The sequence below is a fragment of the Thunnus albacares genome, chromosome 3 (assembly GCF_914725855.1).
Source record: "Thunnus albacares chromosome 3, fThuAlb1.1, whole genome shotgun sequence".
Classification (NCBI taxonomy): Eukaryota; Metazoa; Chordata; class Actinopteri; order Scombriformes; family Scombridae; genus Thunnus; species Thunnus albacares.
In genome coordinates, this window is record NC_058108.1 from 6,294,302 (window position 1) to 6,318,946 (window position 24,645).

General features: G+C 42.2%; 2 protein-coding genes across 2 annotated transcripts; one reads left to right on the plus strand and one right to left on the minus strand.

Annotated features, from left to right (window-relative positions):
* Positions 1–2,821: 2,821 nt before the first annotated feature.
* Positions 2,822–8,797, plus strand: mcrip2 (MAPK regulated corepressor interacting protein 2). Its single transcript, XM_044345991.1, has 5 exons — positions 2,822–3,481; positions 3,647–3,716; positions 4,874–5,007; positions 7,063–7,173; positions 8,298–8,797. The coding sequence occupies exons 1-5, from the start codon at positions 3,427–3,429 to the stop codon at positions 8,366–8,368; spliced, it is 441 nt and encodes a 146-aa protein (XP_044201926.1). The 5' UTR covers positions 2,822–3,426; the 3' UTR covers positions 8,369–8,797.
* A 495-nt stretch (positions 8,798–9,292) lies between these two features.
* Positions 9,293–23,210, minus strand: slx4 (SLX4 structure-specific endonuclease subunit homolog (S. cerevisiae)). The gene is made up of 14 exons (XM_044345976.1): positions 23,017–23,210; positions 22,184–22,684; positions 21,596–21,803; positions 20,980–21,195; positions 20,261–20,475; positions 19,131–19,426; positions 18,582–18,840; positions 17,696–17,871; positions 17,410–17,556; positions 16,838–17,007; positions 13,800–16,195; positions 11,004–11,103; positions 10,444–10,761; positions 9,293–9,765 (listed from the first exon to the last, which is right to left on the minus strand). Exons 2-14 carry the CDS (start codon positions 22,623–22,625, stop codon positions 9,423–9,425), a joined length of 5,286 nt encoding a protein of 1,761 aa, XP_044201911.1. The 5' UTR covers positions 22,626–22,684; positions 23,017–23,210; the 3' UTR covers positions 9,293–9,422.
* Between the last annotated feature and the right edge of the window lie 1,435 nt (positions 23,211–24,645).

A 24,645-nucleotide genomic window follows, 5' to 3' on the forward strand; every position in this document is an offset into this window, starting at 1 on the left:
TTCGGGTAACCCCTGGCCCTTACTCCTTTTACCCATTTTTCGGCCGACCCCCAATCTTACCAGTTTTTTCCATTTCTCCATGAACAGCCATCCCGTATGCATTTTATCATGTTTTCAGGAAGATCTGACACTCTTTTAACTTTCCCCCTTGTTTGGCAATTTTTTGGATAACCCCCAGCCCTTACTCGTTTTACCCATTTTTAGGCTAACCGCCAATCTTACCAATTTTACTCATTTCTCCATGAACACCCATCCCGTATTCATTTCATCAGGTTTTCGGAAGGATCCGACACTCTTTTCATTTTCGCCCCTTTTTCGGCCATTTTTCGGGTAACCCCCAGCCCTGACTCATTTTACCCATTTTTTCGACCAAAACCCAATCTTACTAATTGTACCCATTTCTCGATTAACACCCACTCCATATTCATTTTATAAAGCTTTCTGGAAAATCAGATGCTCTTTTCATTTTACCCATTTTTCGAGTAATACCCCCCCCCCCCCCCCCCCCCCTTACTCACTTTTCCCATTTTTCGACTAACACCCAATCTTACCAACTTTACCCATCTCTTGATTAACACCCACCTTGTACACATATTGTCAAGTTGTCGGAAAAATCGGATGCTCTTTTCATTTTACCCAGTTTTTGAGTAACAACATTTGGTATTTGTTGAGGATACTCAATACATAATATATTATGTGTTAACAAGACTGACTAGGTATTAGTGCCTCACAAAGTGCAAATAGGAGGTTTTTCTCCACTTTTCCTGGATCATTTTGCAGATAGGAGCTTTTGCACAAAACAATGCTCTAAATTAAGTTAATAATTAAAATTAAATTCAAAAAAAATTAAGTTTGTTTTCAGGTAAAAAGATGGGCCAGTGTAGTAAATTTAATAGTTACTACATTGTGGTGTACTAGGGTCAGAATTCAGCTCGGTCTGGTGCTGATGCAGATGGTTTTGTGCCTCAACATGTTCCCAAGCGAACCTGATAGGAGGTTTTTGGCAGGTGACTTTTCCGTCACAATGAACGGCAGGATTATCTTGCAGACAGACTGAATATGAGCAGCCTTCCTTGTTCTCATCAACCAAAGTGAAATCCGCCAATCAGAAAATTCTGCAGATAAGAGGTTTTGCACTTTGGCCATCGATATGGTACCTCTAATGGTTCTTTGTAGCACCATTTGACAAAGGTGCTATATAGCACCAAAAAACGTTCCCCTATGATTACAAGACATAGAACCACTTTTGGGTACTATTTAGTACCATTTTTGTTGAAGCAATATAGTGCTATATGACACCGCTAATGATTATATGTAGCACCATTTGGCAAAAGTGCTATACAGCACCCTTAAAGATAGGAGCTATATAGCACCATAAACGGTTCCCCTGATTACAAGCCAAAGAACCTGTTCAGCACCATGTTTTTAGTGTGATAAATTGTAAAATGTTAGTCATGCCTTCTTTGTTATCAATTAATAGGTAATTTGGTTATAAGCAAATCTACAAACTCTGCAGAAAAGGTCACTTTTATTTCAGTTTTTCTTAATTACTCTAAATAGACTCAATCTGCGCGTGTGGTTTAATAGGTGAAAGGTGAGCCTGCCGCTCCTCCTCCAAAACCCCATTTGAGGGGCGTGCAGTGACGTCACTGAGGGGGGTTGCCCAAAGGTAAACAGAAACATCGAGAGCGGAAATGGAAAGACTTTAACTTCAAAATAAATGCCACAAAAATGTAAGAGATTGTAGGTAAAATCCTGAAGAAATATTCAGAAATAGCTTAAATTCAACATGAGAAATTTATTGAGAAATAGACACAAAATTATGGTTTGCCATTGTGCAGGGTTAAATAATAACCACACCTTATAAATAAGTACATATTTTCTTATTGGCAATGGTTCCACTACACATTAGCCCAAAACATGTTTACACCCATCAGGTGTATCCTGAGGTAACCACCATGCAGATAGCATTGATAGTATTCACCCATGTTTTGCGATATCTGTACCTGATATTTCTGCTGCAAACCTAATACTATGAAAATGAATGGAATTATGTTGATGCTAAAATCATGAAAATTATATTATTACTGTATATCATGAAAGAATTCAACAGCAGTAGGTTTATTCCAGAAACAGTCTCCCAGCTACTGTGGATAACCTCACTGTGTTTTGTTTGTAATTGTGATCTACAGAATAAATCAAAATTAATGGTGAAAACACATTTATTGAAATATTTAGTATGACAAACAAAACTTTTGGAGTGAAAGCAGAAACTTAAAACAATGCAACATATTTATATTGAACAGTAAACATTCCCCATCCCATTTAAAGAAGATGCTACCCTCCTATTTCATGTGCAATGTGACTGCAATCACAGAATTTATAACAGTTCTTAATGGCATTATATGGTTCCTGAGAATTGTATTAAATGATTCACTAGCATTGTGCTAGACAGCTTGTGAGGATGTGATGTCTGTTGCCTTGAAAAGTCCATCTAATCTAAGACAAGGATGATATTGCAGAAGCTTCCCATTTAAAACAATCAAATTATTCTCTCCCATTTATAAAGCTAAAGTCATCAAAATAATTTACAAGAACACAATCAGTTTACATTTACACTGTTCAGTTCATGATGACATGAAATTGCGTTTTCCGGCTTTGGTGATAAGGTAGCATAAATTTGTTGAGCAAATAACTTATATTGGTGCTAAGTGGTCATTTCAGTTAGCATTTCCTCCAAAATAGGGGTATGTTTTAAATCCAAAATAAAGAGCATCACATAGGATTTGTGTCCACATTATTTTGAAAATTCTGACCGGATGCCGCTCAGTTAGTTCCGGCTTGCTTGACGCTGGACCAGCATGACCGCTTTCTGTCCTGATGGAAACACAGTGTGCAGTGTCCTTGTATTCTGTCAGAGAGCAGCGCAGTTGCAGTCAGTACCGGAGCATCAGCGGGAGCATACAGGCCAGAGTGTCCGCCCGGAGTATCACTGTCCTCGGCCTTCAGGAACCACAGTGTCCCCCCCCTCCTCCCTCCTCTGACTGACTGACTGACTGACCCCCGGCGTAAGGAGCCGCTTTCTCCTTGGATGACCTACACACCACCTCTGGCAAGAGCAGCGGACGGCGCTAAAGTGAACACCTGCTGGTTGAGAGGAGCAGCAGGGTGTGTATTAATACACAGCGGGCAACAAGTCAAAGCGAGGCTCCTGCAGGCTTCAGGCCGACTCTGGAGCAGCTGACTTGAGCAACAAAATAAACCACGTTGCGGTTCCCCCTCCACCCCCCATTGTGGCTGCGTGAGGAGGAGCGGGCAGAGGACGGGAAGTTGCAGAGTTGACAGCCAATGTTTCACCTGATAATAAACAAGACAGGTTTTTAAGCATAGACACTACTTGAATTTCTTCAGGTTACTGGCGCCCACATGATGTACACAATCACCAGAGGTCCCAGCAAACTTGTTACACAACGGAGGACAGGTGAGTGGATGTTATCTAAAGCATGATGCAATGTAACATCAGACTTTGGGATCACGAAGTGGAAAGATTTTGTGTTATTGCATCAATGAAATCGGCTCATTGTTTACAAGAGGAGCATGTAGAAGGTGCAGCATGAAAACTCTAACTTTTAATTTTGTCTCTAAGGTCCCACACAACAGATCGAGAGCAAATTCAGCGACTTGAAGCTCAAGCCGACATCTTGGCTCACATCTAAGTAAGTAGCTGCACTTTGTCCTCCTCTGTCGTATGGTTTGTAGCGGTATGTGTGCGATTTACTTGAGCAGCGAGGGCCCAAAATACTCCACACGTGCGTCGCGATCATGTAACATGTAGTAGGTGTGACTTTTAGGTCGGTTAACTGCTTCCATTATCGGACAGAACTTTCCCCGCAGCCTCAGCCCGGCTCGTTATACCGTCGATAACTGTGGTTCTCTAACCGGTAGCCCTGTTTACCTTTGACCTCGCGTTTATAGTCTATGAAGCCAATCCGTTATTTGGATCTCACGCACCTGTCCGGTTCTGGCTTTGAAAGCAGCAGGAATCTCGTGCTCCCTTCAGGTGCTGCTCGGAAATACCAAAACCGCTTAACGATACACTCTGTTGCTAGTTTATTAGGCGCACTTCTTTAAAACCATTTCAACAAGAACAACAACTGGCAACTGAATTAAGTTCCAGTGCAATAACAGCTAATTAAAACTACAGCAGTGAAGTTAAAAATTGGGTTTTAGTTTTAGTTTGGATAGACTTTATATCTGCATCAACATTTAATATTTATACAAGGAGAAAATTATAGTAAAACAAGCAGAGATAATCGGTAATTTATACAGCAACAGCAAGCCTCAATTGACCAGAATGCATTGCAATGATAAGCTATGTTGCATTTTAAATAAAGGTTGCAAGCCTTGCTTTTTCTCCCCTGTTACAAACTTCTATGGTCTTACTATTGAAATACATTTATGCTTTTTCCTGGGAGCTGCTGAAAGGCATTCTGGGACACAGAAAGTAACATTCACTTCACTTAAGCACAGACCAAACAAATCACAAACACAGCAATGTCTTGGTGTATAAAAATACATTTCTGTAAACCCCATCTGCTGATGAAGACTGTAAGCAGACCCTCAGTTATCTCCTGAGGGTCTGCCAAGTCAACCGTCATGCTGAATTTCTCTAAAAGCTAAAGACCTTTGGCTTCAAGCATTGCTACATGGTGTTGAGTAAATTTACATGCTTGTCAGTCAACCATGAAGTTATCTGGCAACCTCCAACATTCTTGCCATCTAGAGTTTTGACTCATGTTTTGTTGTGATGCTGACTGCCCCAGCCTCCTTCAAGCTGACATTCTGTTATTAACTCTGTGTCTGATCTCTCCAGCTCTCCACCCCCAAAGATTGTGTTCAACCGTCTCAACGGGAAGCGCTACCACAACACTTCCACACAGAAGCCCGACAGCCCAGCAGAGGGATTTACTCCTGCACATGAGGAGAACGTCAGATTTGTGTTTGAAGGTGAGGGTCTGTAGATTAATAGATGGGTAGATGTGGGTTGTAGTGCAAGGTCTGACCTCCAGGGTCAATCCTGACACTGGTACAGATTGGAGAGCTTGCTCAAGGTCACTAGGTCATGAGGATCTTAACTGGGACATTGCAGTTAGAAGATAATATTATGCTTTCTCTCTTTGCTTTCTGCAATGCTTAACAAAAAAAGTGCTAAGCAAAGGATGCCTGAAAGTGTGCTTTCCATTTTAAAAATTTCAGCAGTTGTATTTTGGTATATCAGCAATTGTTGTTTATGTACAACAAAACAAAAGTAATGATTTACAATATTTTCTACCAGAAACAATCAGAACTGGTAACACGTAATAATGACACAAAATTCTGTATATTTACCAGTACTGTAGTTAATAGTCTGTTTTCAAGTAACTCCTCCACTATACACTATATTTGTTTGTTATGTATCATTAATTAGTAGTCAAGTCCTGTTTCGTACTCATTCCTTGGTTTGCAAGTGTTTGTGCAGCTTTATATGAAGTGTTGCAGTGCTGTGCTGTGCTGCAGATTTTAAAGTCCCCTTCCACTCAAAAATATTTTTTTCTTCTTGTTCCTTCAGTTGGATGTTTTAGTTTCACTGTGCAGAATGATGTTTGTGCAGAGTTTGACACTAGAAAACTGTTTTCACATTCATCTGCTGAAGGGAGAAAGTTTCTCTGAGCTCATAGAAAATCAGATTTTAAGGGCGGGGCCTACAAGCAGGATTTGTGACATCACAACTAGTTTGGAGCCAATCCTAGTCCAATATTCACTTTAAACAAGTGTGATGTGGAAACTGGAAGCCTCCAGTGCACAAACACTGAGAATGAACTTTACAGTGAAGGAGGAAACATTTTATGTCCAGATGTTAAACTTTTAAATTTAAATATATTTGCATATTCATAGATTCTCTATTTTTAACGAGGGAGAAGTAGATGTAAGTTGAAGGATTTTAAAGTGGTAATTATACTTTTTTTGTGCAGAAACACCATATCAGACACACATGAATGTTCCAAACAGAGTATTTTTATACGTCCTCATACATGTCTGAAGGGGATCTTTAAACAAACTGGTAACACAGGTTTTATTCGTGTTGAAACTGCAGCCACATATTAACTCAAAGTTACAAACATGGTTCAGGAATTCTGAAAACTGTCCACAGGGAGTTTGTTACTTATGATAGAAAACCTAACAATTATTAAAAATCCTAAGTTTACCCAGCATGCCTTACCAATACTTCATGCCCTGATGGAAATGAATGACTTGTAGAGCTGAATCAGCTCGCACTAGTTATCTGTGTTACTGTTGGACTACTGCCAGTTAACACTTGGTCTGTGGTGTCCTTTTGTGACTATAAAGTTCATCTGGGGAAAGCCACAGTCTTCTTCACCGCTTTCACCAAAAGAAAAACCTCCGTCACAGTCCGTCGAATTGCTTTCAGATAGAAAACCTGACGAGTATCTTTCCAGGGGAAAATATTCACTATAACAAAAAACAATATCATCTCCGGACATCCTCAAAATGTTTAGATATTCACCCCCATGCCTACTTACAACTATGTTATTTGTTCTTCATGTGTGCCATCCTCAAGTTAGCTTAAGTCATGCAAGCTGTACAAACTGTTAATAAGTAGTGTGTGGCTGAAGGTTAGTGTGCTCAAGAAGAGCTGAGAACTCTTCCACGGAGCCAAAACCTTGAGACTTATCAGGGGTTGAAGTGAGAAACCTTAACCCACAGCTGATAAATGCACCCAACAGGCCAGTCCAGCCCTCTTACAAGGGTGACACACTGCTTTACGTACATGGTAGTGCTTACAATAAATGATATCTTCATTTTACCTTACAAATGCACTGTGCTATGCAGATCTAGTCATATACCCTCAAAATGGTGGAGGTGGTTTTAAACATGTCTTGGAAATATTTTTAAGATAAAATATCATTCTAAGGTTGTATTTTATACTCCTGCAAAATATAAATCAGGTTCCTGTCGACCAAGTATTCATTTATTGTCATTTGTGTTTTGGTTTGCATGTAGCATGGCAGGAGGTGGAGCAGAAGCTGGGGAACGGGGACGTTGGGGAATCATCGACTGGCAGGCAGGGGCCCGTTCAGTACACTGAGAAGACCCCCAGTGCTGCGATGAAGAGTAAGCACCTGCGTCTCCTCTCTCCACTTTGACACAGTCAGCAATGTTTTTGACCAGTTCTCATTTGTTCACCTGCATGTTTTTGTGTGTGTGTATGTGCACATGCATCAGCATCCAGTCTGTTGAGCTAAAATCCTTCATCTAATCTTGCTACACTGTTTTATTACATCTTAAGATAACTTTCTTCCTGCACTGTAAACCCCTGAAATTTGAACCTTGCCTTGTTTTTATAACTAGTTGGCTACTGTTAACGCCAAAGGAAAGCTGAAAGGCCGCTCTCATCTCTCCGCAGGAATTACATGCTGAGTGTCTTTTGGCTCAGCTTTATCTGCAGCCAGAGGGCAACTGTTGTATAGTCTGCTTTAATTTTTAACTCTTATTTGGTGTGTGAGGAAACTGGCTGTTCCAGATAAACCAGACGCGACTGCTGATTGTAGCTTGTACACACCTGTCTGCTCTGGTTCATCCTGTGGCTCGCTGCCCTGAAAAGTCATGAGGCAGCTGCTCAAGTCGGATTCACTCAGGAATCAAATTATTTTTCCAATATATATTTCATTAAAGGATCTGAGGCGCTCAGTTCTTATGAGCAGTAGTTAAAAGCAATATGAGTAGTGGAGCAGCTAAAATCTAGTGAGTTTCAGCCTTGATTTGCTGCTCAGTACTGTTTGTACTTTGGTTTATAACCGAATATCTGCCAAACTTATGACATTCCCATCAGCTTCAGCCATACTTTGTGAATAGTACTAATTAGCAAATATTAACATGTCTAAACTAAGATGGTTTGCTTAACATCAGCATATTAGTGTTGTCATTGTCATGCCTACAGTCTCACAGAGCTGCTGGTGGCTGCAGGCTCTAAATATAAGTTTTATATTACTGTAGTACTCATTTCAAAGAGCATCTTTGGGCTGTTATAGTGCCAAGTATATTCCTAATCTTTGCCCCCCAACCCACATGTTTGAAATTCCTGCATGTAAAAGGAAAGCGAACATGACATCTGTACTTCTTTGACAAGATTCAACACAAAATTTGTAAAAAGTAAATTATTCAGCGACTACGTATAGAAATGAACGTCTACACATTCTGTAACTCTCCACCCTCTGTTCTTGTCCTTGTTTCCACAGACTTTGTGCCCATAGACCTGGAGGAGTGGTGGGCTCAGCGCTTCCTCGCCAACATTGCCAACCTGTCATGACTGTGCGAGGCTTTGAGCCGGGACAGGAAGCCCCGTGTCGATGCTCCATCAGTGAAGGCATCACAGGGGTAGAGAGGAGCCGAGCCAGTCTCCAGGATCTGCGGTGCGAAGGGTCGTACATAATTTGGAATCTGATTTGATGCCCCGTGCTTCACGCTGCTGTAGAGAAAACTGGGTGCACAATGCAAACCCGCCCCGATGCAACAGCAACCTGACTGTGAACTCTTGACAGTGCTGACCTGATGTGCTGCTGCGAAGGACCCGTCAGTCTCTACTTAAACGACGTATCGGATAGAAGTTGTGAGATTTTTCTTGTTTAAGAACCTGCCTCCTTTCTCAAGTGTGCTCAGCTCAGCTGTATGTACTCATTGTCTCATCTTTGGATATAAATCTATTGACGAGCAAAAAAGTAAAATGTTTTTCAAAAAATTTCTTGTGATGGAATTTCTTTGTATTTAGACCATATTTTTGTCCCGGGCCAACTGAAAACAGTTTTTCTATAAAATCGTGACTTGATTGAAACACATTTGGTATTACTCCGATGCATGATGGTGACAGCACTTGAGCTGGGTTGTAAATACATGCTAAAGATGTTTGTTTGTTTTTTTAAACCATCACACACAGAGGATGACAGACGGTTTGTAGAATCTATTTTATACATTGAAAGTGGCTTCACTGTTATAGCCTTTTAATCAGAGGAACCATTATGCTTTAGCAACATTTACCATTTTTTTTATTTTCACAAACACAATACTTAAAATACAAAAACTGTCCTGATGAAACATTTTATGTAACATTGAACATTTCAAACAAAGCGGTAAAATCTCTTTTCACCAGTGAAGTCAACTCTTGAGGAATCAGCTGAGTGCTGGTTGTCATATTCTTTTTAAAATACTTCATAATTTAATTTTCTTCTTCTCTGCCTTAAGTTATTTTCAGACAAATGTCCCAAGTACCTTAATAAAACATGCTACATCTCACAGTTTCTACTTAAACCTTACAGTCACAGTTTTAAAGAGCAGCATAGACACCTCATTTCCTGTTTGCTCCACTTTCACCCCGCTGCCTTTGCCCCCTTGCCTGTCTTCTTGCCCCGCCTGCGGCTGGGTGCGGTGTGACCCGGTTTGGCCGTGGTGAAGGTGATGCACTGGGAGTCCAGGTAGTCCACCAGTTTGGCGGCTCCCAGGCAGATCCCTGCTGCTTTCAGTTGCTGCTGGAGCTGGGACAGGACCAGAGGCTGGTACTGGAGGATCTGGCTGTAAAGTCCTGAGTCAGACAGGATGAAGGAGCGCACTGCTCGGAGGCGATCCTGGAGGCGTGTGGCTGACTGGGACGCTGAGATGCCACCGTCGCTGTCTGAGTCGCCATCAGAGGAAAGACATATCTCTGGGTTTGACCTGCTGAAAGAGAGAGAGGGGGGGGGGGAGTGGTTAAATAAACATACCAATGAAAGGGAAAGACATTTTTAAGCGGCTTATGAAACCATGAAATGAAATCATTCACCAAATCAAATCCTGTAGAGCTCTTTCCGCTCCAAAAGTTCTTCTTTTGACCATAAATGTGACACAAAATACAAACACTTTCCTAAACATGACTGAATGCTTCATAGAAAGAAATAAACTCATGAACGTTAGATATTTTTCTCCCCCGTGTCCCTTTTAGTATTGAAGCACCACAGGTCAGATGGTCTGGTAAACCTAAGGACTCTCTTTCTATCGAACAAAATTTTAATGCTGCTCCAATCAATAATGTTATATTAACAATGGATGAAATTACAATATATAATGAGAAAGGTGTCACTCCCCTTCCCCTCAGCTCTACAGAGTGTTTTAGCATCTTTCAGCTCATTGTTTTGATTCTGTTGCTCCATTTCTACGAAATATCTAATGGGCGACTGTTTGCTAACACTTTTTCCATAAAAACTTTATAGGGTGATAATATGCTAGTGAAGTGTTCAGAGCTTGCTTTGCTGCCCCCAAGAGGTCAAAAATATAAATTATTGAAGGATTAAGTTGCCTCATTTCGAGTATGACATCTTGAAAGTAAGTTGATTCACACTTGAACACACACTGTACCTTTCAGATTCTTCGCTGGCAGCAGTTGAGGAGGTGTTGGAGCCCTGTGAGGCGGACAGCGGCTCTGCCTCCTCCTCTCTATTGAGTTTCACAGGAGAAACGGCAGTGGGCTCTTTAAACTTCACCCTCTGGGCGCAGGAGACCAGCCTGCTGCCAGCGGCCGCTAAACTAGTTGACGGGGGCTTTATTATCTGGGCAGTGCGCCCTACAGAGGGTGCCTCATCCTCAGAGTCAGAGCTGACCAGCTGGTGGGTGTACTGGTGGATCTCCTTCAGTTTGAGGATCATCTGGCGTTTGGGTAAAGGTCGGACACCAAACCTGTGCAGAGGAGAAAGTCAGTGGCATTTATGATGGACAGAAGAACAAATAGATGGATGGGAGGAAAACAGCCTAAGACAGAGAGCAGAGCCAGACAGACTAAGCTGACAGTGACACCGGGAGAAGTTATCGGATAGGCTCCTCAGTTAATAGCCTTAATTAGAAGAAAAAACAAACAAACATGTGGCCCTGCTTTACCCTTTCTTTAATGTGAAGACGGGGATGAGAGTGAACTGACTGACCTGTTCAGTTTGTTCTTGAGCTCCGGTGTATCCATGTCAGAGTAGTGGGGCATGGGAGTGATGGGCACCACAGAGCGACGCCTTTTATTGTGCAACGATACTACAGAGACACAAACAGGTAGAGATTCTTATGGACTGCCACTGATTTCTGCACCTAAGCTTAATAAATACAAATATGTGCAATGAAATTAAATGACTTAGATACTTATTAAACAAAAACAAACAAAAAAAAAATACAATCCAAAAGTACTTCACAAAACAACACATCTACTCTCTTACACTCAGATACAGTATCATTAACATGATGTTCAGTAAATAATGGCGTTAAGATTAATACAGTTTACTGAGTAAATATCTTCTTTCATGGAGTATTTGCTTTCCTTCAGCTTGCCTCATCTACTGCAGTTAGTCATTTGCTACTTATCCCAACAAGCTAAGTTTAGAGCACCGCCAGATAAGACACATGAACTAGTTGTTTTGAAAGAAAGGTGGGTATATGGAAAATAATGGAATATGGAAAATAAATAAAACTACTGAGCTAACTAGCATACAGTGCTGCTTGAAAGTTTGTGCACCCTTTAGAGTTTGCTCTATTTCTGCATAAATATGACCTAAAATGAGATCAGATATTTATACAAGTCCTAAAACTAGATAAAGGGAACCCAATTAAACAAATGAGACTAAGAAAAAAACAAAAACATATTAATTTATTTATTGAGGAAAATGATCTAATCTTACATATTTGTGTGAGGCAAAAATATATGAACCCTTGCTTTCAGTAACTGGTGTGACCCCCTTTTTGCAACAATAACTTCAACTAAACGTTTCCGGTAACTGTTTATCAGCCCTGCACATCGGCTTGAAGGAATTTTAGACCATTCCTCCGAACAGAACAGTCTCAACTCAGGGATGTTGGTGGGCTTCTTTGCATTAACTGCCCGCTTCAGGTCCTTCCACAGCATTTCTATAGGATTAAGGTCAGGACTTTGACTCGGTCGTTCCAAAACATTAACCTTCTTCTGCTCTAACTATTCTTTGGTGGAGTGACTTGTGTGTTTAGGGTGGTTGTCTTACTGCATGACCCACTTTCTGTTGAGCTTCAGTTCTCAGACGGATACCGTGACATTTTCCTGTAGAATTGGCTGGTACAACTCAGAACTCATAGCTCCTTCAATGATTGCAAGCTGTCCTGGTTCAGAGGCAGCAAAGTAGGCCCAAACCATGATACTGCCACCACCATGTTTCACAGATAGGATAAGGTTCTTATGCTGGAATGCAGTGTTTGCTCATCACCTGGCTTATTCACATGGTCTTGAGCAAACTATAGACGGCAGCAATGTTCTTTTTGGAGAGAAGTGGCTTTTTTCCTTGCAACTCTGCCATGCACACCATTGATGTTCAATGTTCTCCTGATGGTGGAGTCATTAACATCGACTGCAGCCACTGCAAGAGAGACCTTTTAGTTTCCTAGACGTTACCCTGGGGTCCCTTGTGGCTTCCCGGAGTATTACATGCCTTGCTCTTGGTGTGATCTTTGTTGTTCGACCTCTCCTGGGGAGGGTAACAATGGTGTTGGATGTTTTCAGTTTGTACACAATCTGCCTGACACTCAACTGAGGAGTGTACTACGAAGCAAGTTCAACATACCCAGGCTTTCTTTATGTGAGCTGGCTCGACAAACCCTAAACTCGCGATCAGAGATAAGTGGTATCATAAGGGTGGTTATGAACTTTCTTTGTTAACTCAGGCTTTCTGCTTTGGGCTCTGTGCGCGTCCCCATAAAAGGGGCGTTTGGCGCGTCATTTGACTCTTTTTCCGCACAAAATGGGCAGATCGCGTGTCGCCTACTTCAGTCAGGAGGAACAGATCATTATAACGGAGAGCATACCTACCTAGCAACATACCTCGCTAACCCACTATTTCTCGCTTTCTGGTACACCCCTCTGGTGGAGTCCAAACTCATTAGAAATGGTTTTGTAAACCTTTCCAGCCTGGTTAGCATCAGGAACTCTTCGTCTAAGGTCCTCAGAAATATCCTTTGTTTTAGCCATGACACACTTCCACAAACCTGTGTTGTGAAGCTCAGACTTTGATAGTGAAGATCCAGATTTCTCTTCTTTAAATATGGCAGGGCCTCCCAGACTTGATTGTCATCCCACTGAAACACCCAACTCTACTTTCCCCTTAAAATGAATTGATAATCCTAGAGGTTCTCATGCTTTTGCCATGCACAAATATGTAACATTGGATAATTTTCCTCAATAAATAAACAAACGAGTGTAGGGTTTTTGTCTCATTTGTTTAAGTGATGTCTATTTATCTAGTTTTAGGACTTGAATGGGAATCTGATCATATTTTAGGTCATATTTATTCAGAAATAAAGCAAATTCTAAAGGGTTTACAAACTTCCAAGCAGCACTGTATGAACGAAAGTGTAAACTGCAGCTACACTGCTTACTCAAAACACCACATCTTGGGGCTGCACTGAATTATGGTTTACTGAGACTGCTGTCAGTGAAAAATCTGTCTTTCGAACAATAGTATTCTCACCACATACTTGTCAAACATTTGTGAAAAATGAGTCTAGAGAGAGATTTAGAAAGCTGAAAGATTTCATAGGATACATTTCAAGGATACATCATGAAATGTGACTCTATTTAAACAGTTACTGTTTAATTCCTTAATGCTTTAAGATGTGGAAATAATTACCAATCTTTCACAAAGCCATGTCTGGATGATTTGGTTTAAAAAAAAGACGACGACTCTTGGTGTTGTGTTTAGAGTAAGACTACTTACATGGGGTTTTGAGTGAGGCAGAGGGGTTCACCCTCTGAGAAAGAGGAAGAACCTCCTCCTCCTCCCAGCTGTCCCATATTTTTGAGTCCAGGAGGCTGTTAATGATCTCTGGTGTGGTATGGGTTGTGGGATCAGGTGGTGAGGGGGTGAAGGAGGGGCCTGTATGAGCCTGTTCACTGGTAGGTGGTTGTGAACTGAGGGCTTTGGATGGAGCGGAGGCAGTCACACCTCCCTGGCCGTTCAACGAGACATGATGACTAGACTTGGCTTTTTCTGAGCTGTGCTCCTGTAGGCTAGATGCTCCGCTGTCCTCCAGCCTCAGACTGAAGCAGCCCGGATTTTCCGCCAAGTCAACGCAGGCATTGAAGCCCCATGAGTCGTTGAACGCTATCGGGGGCTCGTCCATGGCCATGAAGCTCTGCTGGAAACTGGACTCTGCAGCTTCTGCCTCTCCACTTTCTCCTTTTGCTTCTTCCTGCTCTCCTTTATCATCTGTGCCTTTACTTTCATGCTCTGTCTCTCTTCCTTCCTCTTTATTTCTTATTCCACTCCTCAGCTCAGATCCCGTGCCGTTGTGACTGCTAGACTCGACAGAACGTTGACTCTGACTAGAGGATTTACTGCGTCTCCGTGAACTCTGAAGACCTCTTTGAGAGGAAGAAGAGGGTGGGTCTGAAGGGTCGGACAAGGGGGAGAGATGAAAGCTCCCTAATTCTGTCTTCTCTGGGCTTTCAGAGGGCGCCCTATCCCTTTCTTTACTTGTTGGCCTTTGCTTATCAGGCTCAATGTGGAGCGGAGAAGCGCCAAGAGAGACAGGGGGCTGGTGGAGGTCTGTATGCAGGGGTGTGCTGCTGTAAGGCTGCGGCTGGAGGTGAAGAGAGTTATGCTGCTTTGAGGAAGCTTGAAGGAGACAGGGGAGGGTCGAGCTTGAGAGATGTGAGACCTGAGGTTCTTTAAAAACAGGAGAGTCCACTTCTCTGTCCTCACTCGTAATGCAGCTACTGGTTCTTTTAGGACAAAAGTTGAAATCCAAACTGGAGCTGCTGGGCACCGTCCTGTCCTGCTTGGAGACACTGTCATCTGCTGGGCCAACATGGGCTGAATCTCCGGTTGGATTGTTGGAGGTCGGCGATCTGTTATTAAACGGTAAAGCAGGGGAAGAGAAAACAGAGGACGAGGGTGATGAAGCTTCACCTTTAGGGAACAGCCGTGTCCTGCACATGCTGCTTCTGGTTTGAGTGGAGCTGGTTGTGGTGCTTCTTCGAGGCTGGACTGGTGTGGATGGGACCAGCCAGGAAACTTCTGGAGAACAGTCTACCACACTCTGGTCACAACCGGAACCTGGTCGACTCGGAACCGTGACTGAAGATGGATCATTGGGACTAAAATGCAAACTACTGGGCTCTTTAGATTTTGGGATCATCTGGGGTTTGATGTGGGTAAAGCTCTGCAGGGTCTGGAGAGCACTGGGATAAGGTGGAGAAGGACTGCGCGAGCTAAGAACAGCAACATCTACTACCTCCATCTCGTCACTTGAGTCAGACAAAACTACCAGCTCTGGTGTCTTCTTTTTCTGGGGGGAATCAGGAGAAAGGGGTACACAAATACTATGAGGACCTAGGCTTTCCTGTTTCAAAGGCAGACATTCTTCCAGTTCAACAGCATCTCCACCACCGTCAGCCACTATCCCAGGAGACAGACCTGGGATAGGCAGGTTGGATGTACTGGGTGGAGGGCTGAGGGAAAGATCATTGACTACACTTGCTGAGGACTGAAGCAAAGTTCTGCCAGAATATTCAGAAAAGGGTTTATGAGGGGATTGGTGTTGCTGTGATTGGAAGGTGTGTGTTTTTGGTGGTGGAGAGGTAGGATGTAAGGAGGAGGGGTCGTCTCCTTCTTTGTAGACCCCCCAAGAGTCTGAGAAGAGGCGGTTGTAGCTGCGATCTAGGCTGGAGTTCGGCTGCGAGCTTTTTTCACTGAATCCTCTTGAGCTTCTTTTGGGTTCTGTCAGTTTTGTGAACACTTCTCCATCTTCTTCCTCGTCTACTTTTTCTTCCACGCTTTCTTCCTCCTCCTCCCTCTTTCTCTGCGTGGCAGCAAACTCATAAATCTCCTCCATCTCCTCTTCGTTCACCTGTTCTTCTTGAAACTCTCCGTCGCCTGATATGACGTCAGCGGCTTGACATTGTTCTAGACCTCTCTCTTCATCTCTTCCTCCGTCCGCATGTGTCCGCTCGTCGTCATCATCATCATCATCCTCTTCGTTCCACATGGAGTGGAGGAGCTCCATGAAGGCCAGATCCGTTTGGGATTTGTTAAGATGCTCCTCCTGGCTTGTGTAGTCTGCCTCGGCTCGCTGAAGCTCACAAAGCTGCTGCAGCTCCTGCAAATCAAACCTTAAAAACGTGCAAGAGAGGCGAGAGGAGTTGTGACAAAACTGTTTTCAATCTTTATGACGGTTGAACGATGTAGGATTTTAGGACATGTTCATATATATCACTTGAATTTAATTATTTCATCAAAAAGAACAAAATAGAATACAGAATAAAAAGTAAGTAAAAAAGTAAGTCACTGGATACAGATGAGTAAAGGAGTTTTGATTTTTTTTCCAATTTACAATTACAAAACTTGTGAAAAACACAAAAGGCCCTCTCTAGAGCAAGTGTTTGGTTTGTCTGCTCTGGGCTACTGTAGAAACATGGCGGTGCAACATGGCGGGCTCCGTGCAAGGGGACCCGTTCCCTATTTAGATGTAAAGGGTTCATTCTAAGGTAACGAAAACACAACAATTCTTAGTTTCAGGTGATTAAACACTGATTAAAACATACTTCTGAATATAATATTGCATTTCTGACGTTCATTCCACTAGATGCCTCTAAATTCTACACACTTCACCTTTAACTGAATACATGACAATAAAAACGTTTGAAATTCACGGCATCCGCAGACAAACTTCTTTGTTTGGTTTAAGTTGCTCATTCATAACTCACTACACTAAAAAGTGTATGAATCACAAGGTGTTTGAACTCCACACTGACCTGGATGCCAGCTCCACTACATGAGGCTGCAGTGATGCTGGGATGGAGTATTGAGCGGTGTAAAGGTACTGAAGCAGAGCCAACACCGCCTGTCCCGGTACGTCACTCATCAACACCCTCTGTGCTGCAGGCATGCCTTCCTCCTTCACCCCAAAACCACTTTCATGCACCTGAGAGCGGCGCAGAGGAGTGGAGTAAATAAAAAGTTGAAAAGAGAGCAGATATACAGATGACAAGCATGAAAGGGGACTGTGTTGTACAGTTCTGTACATTTCTAATCAAAGATGTTAAAGATGAAGATGATGGACCTGACATCCACTGGGAAGCCTCCAGGAGTAAGAGGAGCTGAAACTTTTGGCCATTACATGTCCAGTGTTGTGACAGTTAAAGATTTTTTCAATATTTCAATTACATTAACACTACATTCACTCACTAACAAAACATTATTAACTCTAACAGTCCTCTATGGTCTATTTAAAAAGGAAACAATGAAAACAGAAAAACATAGAATATAATATCTGTCCTTGCTCTTATATTAGCAAAAGTGCTAACAATGCAGCAATAACTTTTACCATCTCTGCCAGCAGGGGGCAGCGAGCATACACCATGAAGGAATGGGCAAAGTAGACTTCTCCACTGTCCACCTGGAGCTGCACATCACTGAGCTGAGGGTTGTTCACCATGCTGCTCAGCTCTGATGCTAGTCTGGACAGCGCCACCTACAGAGGAAACACCAACAGGAAACACTGTGTTTCAGAGCACTGAAGAACAAAAAGATAACAGCACAGACAAGAAATATTGATGTTCAGCCTGAAAATGTTCAGAGTTCTGATTTTATGTGATTACGAGTGGTCTTACTGATTGGTGCCCGCCCGCGCTCTCAGTCGTCCTTCTTGCTTGGCGGCGGGTTTCCTCTGCGTGTGCGTGCAAAGTTTCTGGTAGGAAGCCGCTCACACAGAGGTCAGCATGCTCTTCTTCCTCCTCCAGGACGAAACCACTCAGCTGGAGGTTTGTGGACAGCTTGGTGCTCTTGTCTGTGGGGACACGGACGATCAGAGCCAGAATGCACGACCAGTTAAGTTTCTACTAAGGTGTGTGAGTTGGCAAGTTGCTCAAACAGGTAGCAGTATATATAGCACATATGTAATTCAAAACTGAACTTTAGGGAATGTGTTTCTTTTTGGAGTAGTGTGTGAAGAAGGTAAAACACAGATTATTTTAATAGAGGCTGATTAAACTGATTTTCACCCAGATTTTATGTCCCTCATGCATCCAAACATTTTTGTGTTTGACACTTTCCCTTTTGACAAGTTCAGCTTAGACAATGCTTTGATAATAATTAATAATAATTTTCTGATTTTAACCCCTTTTTAAATATTCAAAATAAACACTAAATAACAGCTACAATGAGTCCCAGATGTTCTGTATATACAAATAAATACTGTATGCACTTTTTTTTTTTTTGTGGAACACACACAAAATTATTTGAAACCTGATCTACTGTTCTCCTGGGAGACTACAGACAACAAATTTTGGGGCAAGCAGTTTATATATAGGAACAACAACAACAAAAGGTCAAAACTTTCATGAAAAGTAGTAAAATAACCAATCAGAGTATAATATACATTACTCATAAAGTATTCAGGAAATGTATTCACCATTATGATGATCAGACTTTGTTATTAAAGGTGTTCTTTTACTTATATATATATTTTCGAACACAGTCTGTGGTACTGTGTGTTACCTTTCGCAGAGCCTGGAGCAGCGTAGCCGCACTGGGTGAGCGTCATGCCATCTTCAGCCAGCTCCATCAGGTCTCGGAGGGCCTCGCCGCCCATCGGGATCTGCCTTGTCCCCGGGGTGGAGGAAGCTGGAGAGTAGGAGGCTGTCTGGGAGGTTGAGGGCATGATGGAAGGTCGAGTTTTTGTGACGGGAGTTCCTTCACTCACAGGTTGGAGAGATGTATCAGGTTTATGGCTAGTGCTGGAGGAGGCTACATCAGTCTAGAAGTGGAGGGTGAGAGAGAAAAGCAGGTGAGTATATATCATGACAGCACACATTCTTGTTTCATTTTAAGTATAACAGATTGTAACTAACTTAACTTAACTCCAGCCTCACTTCTATGCATCGTAATGCATTTATGTTTTTTACTACCCCAGTTTTTGTAGTTACTGAACAAGACAGGTTTGCTTTACAGTAAGCATTTTAGTACATATACTAAATTCACCAGCAGCTGGCAACATGACAGACATAACATGACACATTATGCAAACATGCCGTTGGTCTCTCTCACCGTTGCCAATTCCCTAGGCGTGATGAACTCCCTGAGCTCTGGGACATAGAAATCAGACAAACCAGTGGAGTCTTGGTTCAGCAGTGCACTCTTCTGCCAGAGGGGGGCAGCACCACTCCATCCGGGCAGGCTGCTGGGGCAGCGGGTTGGGGTGGGGGGAGATGGAGCCCGACTGCGTAGGAGGAGAGCAGAAATGCGTTCCTGCAGCCTCGTCAGGGCCGCCTCAGCATCCTGAACAAGGAGGAGCGGAGGAGGACGGGGGACGGCGCCCTTTTTCCTCTTCCCATGCCCCTTACCTGCTCCAAGAAGAGAAGAGGGGTAGGATTGCATACTTTTTGCATCTGAAGGCCCGTAAACCTGCACAGAACTTGAGTATTTGAAGTACATTCTTTAAATCATCTCATCTATAACTTCAGGTACTACACTGAAAATAACACCACTGTTGTCTAAAACCAAAGATTCCCCAGTTTGTGCCAAATGTTAGTGCTGTTAAATGTCCAAAAGACAGTAATGGATGCACTGGAGGCCCTGGAGCACACACTTAAACACATACAGACACACAACACACAGACTGTACCTTTAAATATTTGTTCCAGGATGACAAAGATAACATGAATTCCTGAAGGCATGAAAACTGCCTCCAGGGAGTTTCCCAAATTAAATACAACATATTTGTTACAGTTTATGTTTTCTCAACGCCCACATCATAAACACCAAATGTAAAACCCAGCCTGTCATAGACACATGAGAAATTGATTCCTTAACGAATCAACATTTTGGTGCCAAAACTTGTTAAATGGTAGCGATTCAGTATCTTGCACAGGTACACTACAGTTGTACAGATACTTATTGTAACAGAGGTGTGAACCTGGTTGTGCAGCTGAAAAGCAGTGTCCCCTCTCCCTATAAGCCATTCACTAGACATGTAAACATTCTGGTTACCAGGTGATACGAGAAAAAAGTTTCACAGTTTCTACAACATATTTATTACATTTACTAAAGATTTTATATAAAAGCAGTCACATACTTCAGTTATACTCTGTGATACAACACTCCCTGTCATGTTAATGCTTTTATCGTAAAACTTTTCTGTCTTGACAAACACAGACAATGAAGTGATGTTACTGTACCTGTGTCTGGCCTCCACCTCAACATGGGAGTCATGGAGGCATGAGAGGCAGCGGTCTCTATATGTGACTCTCTCTCCTGCTCCACCAGGGAGGACGACAAAGCCAGGGCCACCATGGTGTCTTCGTCCAGGGGTTCAGTCTTCTTCCTGGGCTTCTTACTTGCTGGGAGGCCTGGCTTGGACGGACCTTTCCTTTTTGTGCCTCCAGTCTGTGCGCTGAACGAGACAAATGCAAACATGAGAACCATAAGTCTATATATCGACATGTAGGTGCACGTCTGGGTGACCAACGTTAACACAGACCCAGCATACAAAGACTGGAAAGACATCTAAATGGTGGCTAGGAGTACATGTTTTTAGATTACAATAACTAAGTGAGGTAATTTAGCTGATGGACAAGCTGTCCCCAAGATCAGCATCCAAAGAAACATGACTGGTTTCAGTCTAACAAGAGCTTTCTGTTAATCAGTTTGACTGACATTATTGATTCTTTAGAGCCAGGTAATTAGAGAAAGTTAATTTTGGTGCTTTTCCCATTTCCTCTGGATGTAATTTCTTTTCCTGAGTAACAGCTCTTACTTTTAAATGCAACATTTAAGCAATTATAACCATCTGTTTGAAAGTCTACAGGGTGAGCAGGAGTATTAAATGTTATGGCTGATCAGTGTATTATTCTCCTGCGCTGTGACCTGACTGATAGAGGTGCTGAAGCCGACTCACAGTGTGTTAGCAGCGGCGGTGCTCTGGCTCTCTTCAGTCTGTCTCTGCAGAGCCTGCAGCAGGACAGCCGGAGAGACACCCATGTCTGAGGAGCAGCGCTTCAGGTGGGAGGAGCGACTCCTTTGGGACTTGAATTTCTTGCCGCAGATGGGACAGTCGGGGACACCGGGAGGCGGAGGAGGAGCTGGGACGTGGAGTTCACTTGCATCCAAACACCTGCGAAGAGGGATTATTTCAGACAAACCACATGCTGCATAGCACTTGATGTAAACAAGGGATGTTGAGGACTGAACTTTTTGGAGCTTCTGTTTGTGGGTAATCTTCTGTGACTTTTCAGGACAGCTTTATTATTTTAGATACATTTCACTACACTCTATCCATCATCAATTGCTTGCCTTGCCTCTCCCTGACAAGGCCTGGATAATTTCTCTTATCTTCCTTTAATAGTGGCAACTAAGAGGATTTACCAGCAGTCTGCGTAAACATTGAATCTGTGCCATTCGTTAGGAAGCCTTGCTGTTTTCAGTCAAGATGTGTAATCTCATTTCCCTGTTGACAGTCACTCTGGATCAGAGATTCAGTCTGATGCCTACAGTGTAAATATAAATGTTCAGACCTGTTGAGGTGCTGCGTGCGCCCCTCAGGTGTCATATGTGTCAGGTTTTTGTGACAGATCTGACAGAAGAAGAGGCCTCCATCCTCCAGGTCCACTGTCTGGGCCTCCGCTGCCTCCCTGTCCAGCTCCTGCTGCAGCTGCAGGGCCAGAGCCTCGTCACTGTCCAGGGGCTTCGAACAGAGGCCTGAGCTGGAGGATTCCGGTGTATCTGGGCACAGAGGGGAGGAGATGGCAGATACAGATACAGTTAAGAGATTTACTGGTGTAAATATTTCATTTTCTCAACATTTTCTAGCTCTACTGTATACTGTGGCCCAGGAACAAAAGATCTATATTCCATAAAATTCTCATAGGTATATACTACCATGACAACTGTGAGTAATAGTTTGTTTCATGTCCTGCATGTAAAATTATGGTGCATTCAAGCCGAAGCTCAAACAAGATTAAAGCCCAGGAATAAACCCAATGAGACACAGAGAAAAACAGTCATATTATTTTAGCTAAACGTAATGAAAATCAGGGAAAGACACCACATTTTTATCCCTGCTGCATCTGCAAATCTTTGTGAAGCACATCATGTCATCTCACCTCGTTTTTCTGTCTGTGGAGAAGCAGGATCACGGTTGTTCTCCCTCTCTGTCGACTGGCTCCTGTCCCTGTGCAGCATCCTCTGAGGACTGGCTCTCCTGAACTGTTGCATTCTGTTGAGCACTACGTCTTTCGCTGCCAGACGTCTCTCAGCTCTCGGAACTGCTGCTGCAGAAGCAACTGAAACAGATGGCCCAGCATCCCCCCCTCCACTGACCACAAGCTGCTCTGCTTCAGTACAAACAGGCTGCGTCCCACCAACAGCTGCAACACACTTGGACCCAGAGCCATCATCTCTTCTGTTATTTCTTCTCCTCTTGCCTCCATCACTTGCCTGACTGGAGGGCGGATGTCCTGCTTTCCTTGGCTGTCTGGGTTTCTTGCAGACTCGTTTCAGTGGCTTTGAGCTGAGGTCTACAAAATCCTCGTCCGAGTCATCCATGATAATCAGCTGTTTCTCACTTTAAAAGGTCATGCCAGCATGTCCCCTGTTGTAACACCCTGCAAAGGAGCAAACGGGTTGGACCAGTTAGTGTCTGCAGTTTGTTTCAGGGAGCTACAGGAGCTCGCAGCGGAAATATGAACAGTTTCATCCAACTATTTTCTCAATAACTAACATTAAACCTTAGAAAGATGACAGACTTAAGTGTTGCACTGCTACTGCAAAACACAAAGCAGACAGCTATATTATAATTTAATACGAGACCGAGTCTCAGGCAAATGCTCTACAGAAAGAGTCTGAAAGCAAAAGTTTGTGGTGGAAATATTATACCTAACGTTAACGTCAGTGGACAGGAAGCAGTTAGCTCATCATGCTAACACTTTATTCTCACCCGGGTTTGATGAATTTGCTCTTCATCTTCAGCATTTCCGCTTCATCATATGTAACTCTGTCTAATGTTTTTTTTTAATCACATGTATTTATTAATTATACGGTAAATAAAGCGGACAGAAGATCTCGGGTTTGTTTTCATTTCAAAATTACTCATTCAACCGCTTCAGTTTTAACTTCCGGTCATGTGACCGTGAAAGGGGTCACGTGACAGTATCGCGCTGGCGCGGACCAGCAGCGTTTCTTGTATTTATAGAACAAAACATGTTTTAACATCTTTTACGTTTGTAAAACGTTTTAAAAATATATATTTTCTTTTCCTTCATGATTTCACATATTTTTCGTACTTTCTAAAATCACAAAAAGACTTTATGTACGATTATAATTACATTTTTCGAAACATATAGAATAGCCTTTATTTTAATGTATTTTAGTGTATTTTTGTATTATTGTTATTGTCCTTCTATTTTGTATTCCCTGTCAGAAGACTTGATTATAATTTCAATTCACAATGTTTAACATTTGGACTGTGAAATGGAATGGGTTATGATAAATAAAATCTTAAAAAAACACATTATACAGTATTTATAAGCCTTTGTGACTCTATATTTGTTACATTACCTGATATAATACCCAAAAAGTGAAAAACAAGACTATAAGTTTATATCGTAGACACCTGTAATTTTTATATACAATGCATATCTATCCAAATTATTCTATATTTTCTCATGTACCTTTAGATTCAGAGTTTGTCAATTATTGGGTCCTCTGTCCAGCTGAAAGAGAATCCAATCTGTTGTTACTCTGAGAAATAAGACTGTCTTACACAGAAACTGCCAAAAAAAAAAACAAAACCAAAAACTTTAAGCAGTCTGTCAGATCATCACATCATGTACAGAAACTGGGAGGACCTAAAAAAAGCATCTTTATCTTGTTTGGACTGTAACATCCAATAAAATAACTTAGACCACTTCAGCCTAGTCCTTATATTCTGATTTTACTATGTTGACAATGAGTGCAAAGCACAAAATTCTGTTTACACCTTGTATCTCATCTGTGCTATTTTCTCTTTATTCTGATTAACTTCTTGCTCACACATGAAATACCTGCACACTGCAAAATACTGAAACAAATACATCAGGCACTTACAGGTGCTGAAAAACTTATCATTATTGTAAATTGAGTGTCAATTAGACTGCAAGTACAGTGAATAATTAGAACTCACTGTGCTGGGCCATAAGCGGAATCAGCAAGATTTGCCTTACACCGAAGATTGAAAGGGTTTTTTTTGAAAATCGTTTATTATTGATGGAAGTGGATGAACTCCATCAAATAAAGTTGTGGGAACAGATTTGATATTTACCCTCAACCCCATCCTGCAAAACTATTCAACATGCAAACATTCATTTTGATCTAAAACTTCCAAACACACCTTTGTTTTCAATTTGCAGAATTTCAGGGAGAGAATACTGTTACTTTAAGTGGTAATCTAAAAAGAAATCTAGAAATAAATGATATTTCAGTGAGGATATGTGCAGACACAGAGCTTCAATCCCGATGGACATCTCTCTGAACACCATCGCTAATTTGTCCATCCGCTGACTGGAAGATAAAACACTGTTGAGCTCAA

Excerpts from the sequence above, each read along its gene's own strand:
- slx4 (XM_044345976.1), bottom strand. The coding sequence starts at position 22,625 with ATGGATGACTCGGACGAGGATTTTGTAGACCTCAGCTCAAAGCCACTG. Across the intron at positions 17,008-17,409 it reads GCCCCCTGCTGGCAGAGATG|GTGCATGAAAGTGGTTTTGG; the intron begins GTAAAAGTTATT and ends CGCCGCTCTCAG. Across the intron at positions 9,766-10,443 it reads GCCAGCGAAGAATCTGAAAG|GTCAAACCCAGAGATATGTC; the intron begins GTACAGTGTGTG and ends CTCTTTCAGCAG.
- mcrip2 (XM_044345991.1), top strand. The coding sequence starts at position 3,427 with ATGATGTACACAATCACCAGAGGTCCCAGCAAACTTGTTACACAACGG. Across the intron at positions 3,482-3,646 it reads TGTTACACAACGGAGGACAG|GTCCCACACAACAGATCGAG; the intron begins GTGAGTGGATGT and ends TTTGTCTCTAAG. Across the intron at positions 5,008-7,062 it reads CGTCAGATTTGTGTTTGAAG|CATGGCAGGAGGTGGAGCAG; the intron begins GTGAGGGTCTGT and ends GTTTGCATGTAG.